Raw genomic sequence first — 7,276 nt, forward strand, 5'->3', positions numbered from 1 at the left:
TCTAGCACAAGTGACAACTATGGATAGCACCTGACAACTTTTTTACACTAACCACTGGGACCCTATTTTGGTACCATCTAGGTTTTACTTATTAGACAAAAGCATTGCTATGGAAACCAGTGAACTTCAATGGCTGCCTGCTCTAGAGGCTACAAGCCCTATTCTCTAAACACACAGGTCTGAATGGCCAATGAACACACAGCAGCATTTTCTACACAATAGAATATATCATAAATCATTATACAGTATGTGGGAAAATGTGTTACAATAAATTATGTCTTACACTTAAACAGTTAATGTTATTGGAAAAGCTTTAGCTAAAAGCTAAAAGGGTTTAACAATAAAGAAAACACCAGGTTGTACTGGCCACTATTCATATGAACAAGATGTGTCAATGGGTTGGTTGTGTTACTTTTGCATAAAATATACCTTCATTACATATTTGACTCATTTTAATGTTTTTCAGTGTTTTTTTTTTATTACACTTCCCATAGTTTACACAACAGATTTAGCATAAGTATTTAAAAAAAATAAAAATGTAACAGTCTAGATGAAACTTCAAAACAATCAAAAGCCACTGAAATTTCCAGAATGCAGGACAAACTCAAAGTACTATATTGAATAATCAATATAGATCAATATAGTGAGTGAAGGTTGATGCAACAGTGATGTAATAAGGGGAAATTGTAAGAAGAATTTGACTTTGTCAGAACGTGTCCTCAAACACGTACATATCTCTAGAATAGTACACTAATAATCAACAAACAAGCAATAAAAGGAGAAAACTGTTGCTGAGTACGGCTTTTTTTTATTTTTCTTGTAAGGAAATGCCGCTTCCTACAAAGAAATCTCAGGCACTCCTTGGGTTAATGTTTAAAGTTCATTACCGGCAACTGACTACCGTCTTACCATCATAATTACACAGGGGAACTTTCAGAAACAGAAACTCAACGCTCTGATGGTTATATTACCGTAATTAGACTTGCAGTATAAAGCCAAAGAACATTATAACAATAAGTGGAATAATTTAGTTTGTTTTACGTCTTAAGTTTTATACATAAACAACACTACTTTTTCTACACAACAGTTTCTGCACCAATCGTCTTTTATGATCTGGAAATGTTTCCCATATTATTATTTTTTTCATTATGTTTATAATGCTTTATGTGTGCATGATGCAATATGTCTGTATATATTAAATTACCACATCCAATGGGAAAAAAAAATCTCATGACATCAGAATCTTTAAAATGCAGTCAAAACATTTATTGAAACTTATGCAGGTATATAAGCAAAAGTCCAGATAATAAAACTTTTTCCAGTATGGAATACCATTAACTCCAAGACAAAAATATAACAGCCTGAATATAATGTTAATGAAAAAATAAAACTGAAAACCAAATCCTTTATGTATAATGTAACTACCTTCATCCGGCTATATATATATATATATATATATATATATTTCTCAAATGAAATGTAATGTGCCCCCCCAAAAAATGTATATATATATATATATATATATATATATATATATATATATATATAGCCCCAAAAAGGATTACAAGAGATTATTAAAGCTGCAAGCAGCGATGAAAGGGAAAACATTGAATAGTGGGTGACATGCATGTAAGCGAGTAAATACAGGAGAAATATGGCATTTCGACATGCCACACTTCCTGCTGCCAACTGGTGGCGCTTTGACTATAACTAAATATTGGCATAGACATGGACCAGGACTCTTATTACACATGTAAAGTTTGGGGCAGATCGGACATTGCATGTTTGAGTTACAACAGCTTCCTCTTTCATGGTGAAACATCACAATTTGTCAGGCCGCCACGGACACACCCTTCAAAGAAAACTCAAGGTTTGCAATTTAACATCGCTAAGGCATTAAGATTAGATTGGCCAAATATGATGTTGATCTGGTTAAATCTCTATGAGGAGTTAATCACAGGGTAAAACATGTCATTTCCTGTTGCCCACAGGTGGCACTATGACTGTAACTGAATATTGCCATGTAGATGTCTTCAGGCCAGGACTCTAATAAAACGTGAAGTTTTGGGCAGATTGGACATTGTATGCCTGAGTTACATTGAATTCTGTCAGGCCGCCACGCCCTTCAGTGAAAACTCTAGATTTTCACATTTAACATCATAAAGGCCTTTAGATTAGACTGACCAAATATGATGTTTATCTGATAAAATCTCTAGGAGGTGTTTGTTAAGGTACAACGTCTGGAAATGGCAAAAACCGCAAAAATGTGCAGAGAAAATTCAAAATATTAATATAATATATTATATATATGTATTATATATATAATATATTTCATACCTGTACGTGAAATAAAGTGCGAAAGGCGCTTAATTGAAATTTTGTAGGTGGCGCTATCGAGCCATTTTGCAACACCTAATTCTGAAACCCATATCAGACGTAAATTTTCACCACTTCTGATGCTGTGCAAAGTTTCATGAGTTTTTGAGCACGTTTAGGTTCTCAAAAATGCGATTCATTTTAGAGAAGAAGAATAATTGACCAAGCAATTACAATGAATGAATTACAATGTGAATACCTCACACTATCAGTGCTCTGGCCCTAATAATGAACGCAGATTAAAATTGTTTTGTCTTATACTCAAACATGAGTCACAATTCGTGCAGAGGTTGCCAGAGCAGCTTTACGGGTGTAGGATGTGCAGCGACGTAGGATCTCTTGAGTTTGTGGTCGGGGTGGTACCCTGGGAGCTTCGACTCCTTTCATAGGGTGGTCAGTATCAGAGCTGGTGGGGCTGGGCTGGCCTCTAGACATATCAATGCAGTCTGGCTCTTTATCCTGCTGTCTCAGGCCCTCATCTCCCTCTGAGCTGGACATGCTTGGGCTCATTGAGGTGGTGTCCGAGGAACTGAAGCTGAAGCTGGTTCCATCATCGCTGAAGCTGCCAGACTCCTCGTGCTGTACTGGATAGGTGTTCGGGCTCTGGGGCTCTGACAGCATTTCCAGAGAGTTGGAGTTAAGGAAATTATTTATTCTGTTTCGTGAGCGGACCTGAGGCTCCAGTTTGAAAGAGTTGTTGGTGGACAGGTTGATAGTGGAGCTGTGAAGTTTCCTCTGAAGAGTCTGAAGGCCAAAGCTGGGGCTGTTGTAGAGCTTCAAGTACATGGAAGGCACATAGCCTGCCTTTCTGTTATATCTGCACAGGAAATACAAGCTTAAAGTTAAGTTTTGTGGGGCAGACACCATGTACATTTAGAAATAATCATTTTATAATTATATATAAGTTTCTCTTTCTATCTATCTATCTATCTATCTATGTTAGTTTCTATATACACACTACTGTGCAAAACTCAACATATTGAATTGATTTCTGAAGGATCGTGTGAGAATGAAAAAATGGCTGCTGAAAATGCAGTTTTTCCATCACAGAAATAAATTATATTTTAAAATATATTAAAAGAGAAAACAGTTTTCCAATTATAATATTTCACATTTATTTATTACTGTTTTTTACCGTATTTTTTTTTATTTTGAAAAATAGACTGTATATTATCTTTATTGCAAGGCTATATGAAAACTATATGAAATATAGATTTGAGTTTACATTATTTTATGATGTAAGAAGTAAACAAAAGACATACTACACCCTAAAAAAAATGCTGGGTTAAAAACAAACCAAGATGGGTTAAATATGGACAAACCCAGCGGTTGGGTTAAATGTTTGACTAATCTGCTGGGTAGTTTTATTTAACTCAACTAGGTGAAAAAAAAAGTACTTAATATTTTGTACTTAATATGATAAAAATTCTTCTTTAGTACTTCTTAAGATAATCTTAAGAACAACTAAGTGTACTCAACTGTGCTATTTTGAGACACCATGACATATGAACTAAAATATGCTTTTAACATACTATCTCTGTATTTAAAAAATATATTTAGTTACCACTTGTAGTACACTATGGGTTCAAATGTACTATAAGTAGTATCTAAATACATTTTTTTAATAAAGAGATAGTATATTAAAAGCACATTTAAGTTCATATTTCATGGTGTCTCAAAATAGCACAGTTGAGTACACTTGGATGTTCTTAAAGGTGCCCTAGAATTAAAAATTGAATTTACCTTGGCATAGTAGAATAACAAGAGTTCAGTACATGGAAATGACATGCAGTGAGTCTCAAACATCATTGTTTCCTCCTTCTTATATAAATCTCATTTGTTTAAAAGACCTCCGACTAACAGGCGAATCTCAACATAACACCGACTGTTACATAACAGTCTGGATCATTAATATGTACGCCCCCAATATTTGCATATGCCAGCTCATGTTCAAGGCATTACACAAGGGCAGGACGTCTGGATGTGCACAGATGAATCATCAGACTAGGTAAGCAAGCAAGAACAATAGCGAAAAATGGCAGATGGAGCAATAATAACTGACATGATCCATGATATCATGATATTTTTAGCGATATTTGTAAATTGTCTTTCTAAATGTTTCGTTAGCATGTTGCTAATGTACTGTTAAATGTGGTTAAAGTTACCATCGTTTATTACTGTATTCACGGAGACAAGACTGTCGTTATTTTCATTTTTTAAACACTTGCAGTCTGTATAATTCATAAACACAACTTCATTCTTTATAAATCTCTCCAACAGTGTGTAATGTTAGCTTTAGCCATGGAGCACCATCAAACTCATTCAGAATCGAATGTAAACATAAATACCATACTTACGCGATTAGACATGCTGCATGACGAACACTTTGTAAAGAACAATTTTGAGGGTTATATTAGCTATGTGAACTTTGTTTATGCTGTTAAAGGCAAGCGCCAGCTCCGTGGGCGGGGAGCGTAAGCATTTAAAGGGGCCGCAGCCTAAATCAGCTCATATTTAATGATGCCCCAAAATAGGCAGTTAAAAAAATTAATAAAAAAAAATCTATGGGTTATTTTGAGATGAAACTTCACAGACACGCACTTTAAGTACATTATAGAAATTACTTTTTTTTTCACCTGGGTGGCTGGCTTGAAATGTACCCAAAATAGGTTGGAAATTAAAAACTAGAGGCAACAATAATAATCAAAAGATGAACATTTATTAATAAGCAATTTAATAATGTTTATTATTTAATTATTATTTATTAAACCTATTAATAACTGTTCATTTATTAAGCATTAATAAATGTTAAATCAATTTTAAGCGAGCAATAAAGTAATTTTTAAACAATAGTTCAGTTAAATAAAACTACCCAGCAGGTTGAGTCAAACATTTAACCCAACGCTGGGTCCATTGTTGGGTTATTTTTAACCCAGCATTTGTTTAGAGTGTAGCAGAGCTATGTAGGAAATAGGTTGCTAGGCTCAATTATGTTTAGCAGCCATTACATAATATGCAGTCTGTCTTCCAACTACCTCTGGTCTACTGATACATACTGTACGTCTTAAAATAATTCCTCTCATTCTCTGAATGTCAGTGCAATCTGAGTAAACAACTGTAATTACCTAACAAGCCACCAGCCATTATCAGACCTCTGTAACACCTCCACAACAGCGCCGATGCTCAGAGAGAGCTCGTCCTCTTTTTTAGATGTGTAACTTCTTGTGGCGCAGTACAGAGACACTAGGGTAGCGGAAAAAAAAGTTCAGTTAGCAAGGTTATCTTTCGAGATTTAGTACAACAGAACATTTATGTAACAACAGTATCTTACTTTCAAATGTAGGTGAGTCAAACTCATCCTCGTCCTCTTCTTCTTCCTCATCACATAACTCCAAGTAGGGAGCGGGAAACCAAGCTAGACGTTTATCCTCATTCTCAACAAGCCACCAACCTGATCACAACAACGCCCAGAGAAAAACATCAAGAACCTGTCTGGAACTGCACTATGAACTTTCAGTTCACTCCGTTATGGGTGAAGGTACAGTACATACCTGCTTTGTCTTTGATGAGCACATCCAGTCTTTCATCCACAGCTACTTTAAAGGGCTTGTTCTTTGTATCTTTGGTCTCATATGGAGCCACACATCGATATGTCTTGGACACAAAAGGCTGGGTCACATTGCCATTGCTCAGATGTTTATTTGTCAAGTCAGCTCCTCTATTGACAGTGGGGATGCTGTTTGATTGTAGAATCATCACACTGCAGGGAGAAATGTGCAGCTTTAACAGACATTAACTGCACAAACACTTTCCAGCAGGTTGACTCGGGTATTAAACTGTGTCAACCGAAACAGATCAAATCAGAAATATGAAGTGAGCTACCGTACATACTGGACATATTTTTGGAATGTGTGCAGTTAACTGCTTATTTGCCTCAGGGAAATTATCTACATGACCTACCTGTTTTGGGTATATTCTGGCAGAAGCTCCTGTTCAGTTGGCAGAAAGAATTGAATTACTTCTGTGGAATGTGCCACAGCCGTGTCACACTGCAACAGGTTGGAACAGTACCTCTCCAGATTCCTCAGACGAGACACTGACTTAGCTGGACCCTTCAACTGAAACGACGTTGCTGTGAACTGGGCTGCAAACAACAGAAATCTCAATGAACAACAAAACAATAAACCAGTCTGGCTAAACCAGTTGTCTTTAACAGGGCCCAAAGTTCAGCTATGTTTGCCTCCAACATAAAATATTATAATAATTGCATTGTGTAATTATAATAATTATTAATGATTATTTGAAAGGCTTTGAAATGTGAGCATCAATATGCATGTAAAGTGTGTAAATACAGTAATACGTTACTTTATGCACGCTATTTATAGGTCAGGCTTAAGAATCTATATTTTTTCTTGTTACAACATTATGTACATTTGAATCATCTAAAAAAAAACTGTCAATCATACCTCCAAATCTGGGAAGCACTCTATCTTCTTTACCAAAATGGTTTCCCACAAGAAACTTATTTTTTAACTGCCTCTGTTGAAAAGAATAGTAAATTAAATAACGAGTTTCACACTTCTAGTAACGACTTGTGCTAAGGAAATTATTTGTATAATTTACATGGAGCGTTTTGAAGTCTCTGAGGGATCGATACACTATCAGCTCACTCTGGTCTGACCATAGCACAGATACCATGTATTTCTGTAACAAATAAACAAGCAAACAATTATAAGCATACGCTACATTCAGTAGCATTGTCAGTGTTTAAAGTTATCCAACGAATACATCATATTCTTACTTTGTCCCTGTCCTTCTTCATTACTCCGATAAGACTGACGTCGACTGGAAAGCGCGGGTCACTCATAGCTGACGCGGTTTCTGGTGAACGAGCGCACAG

General features: G+C 35.8%; 1 protein-coding gene across 1 annotated transcript; it reads right to left on the bottom strand.

Moving 5' to 3' along the window:
- Positions 1-2,415: 2,415 nt before the first annotated feature.
- Positions 2,416-7,276, bottom strand: noxo1b (NADPH oxidase organizer 1b). The gene is made up of 8 exons (XM_048170866.1): positions 7,178-7,276; positions 7,000-7,080; positions 6,843-6,915; positions 6,337-6,520; positions 5,928-6,136; positions 5,708-5,827; positions 5,502-5,619; positions 2,416-3,193 (listed from the first exon to the last, which is right to left on the bottom strand). The coding sequence occupies exons 1-8, from the start codon at positions 7,241-7,243 to the stop codon at positions 2,638-2,640; spliced, it is 1,407 nt and encodes a 468-aa protein (XP_048026823.1). The 5' UTR covers positions 7,244-7,276; the 3' UTR covers positions 2,416-2,637.

This window comes from Megalobrama amblycephala, linkage group LG20 (genome assembly GCF_018812025.1).
Source record: "Megalobrama amblycephala isolate DHTTF-2021 linkage group LG20, ASM1881202v1, whole genome shotgun sequence".
Classification (NCBI taxonomy): domain Eukaryota; kingdom Metazoa; phylum Chordata; class Actinopteri; order Cypriniformes; family Xenocyprididae; genus Megalobrama; species Megalobrama amblycephala.

Excerpts from the sequence above, each read along its gene's own strand:
- noxo1b (XM_048170866.1), bottom strand. The coding sequence starts at position 7,243 with ATGAGTGACCCGCGCTTTCCAGTCGACGTCAGTCTTATCGGAGTAATG. Across the intron at positions 5,828-5,927 it reads GCTCATCAAAGACAAAGCAG|GTTGGTGGCTTGTTGAGAAT; the intron begins GTATGTACTGTA and ends TGTTGTGATCAG. Across the intron at positions 3,194-5,501 it reads AATGGCTGGTGGCTTGTTAG|ATATAACAGAAAGGCAGGCT; the intron begins GTAATTACAGTT and ends TTTCCTGTGCAG.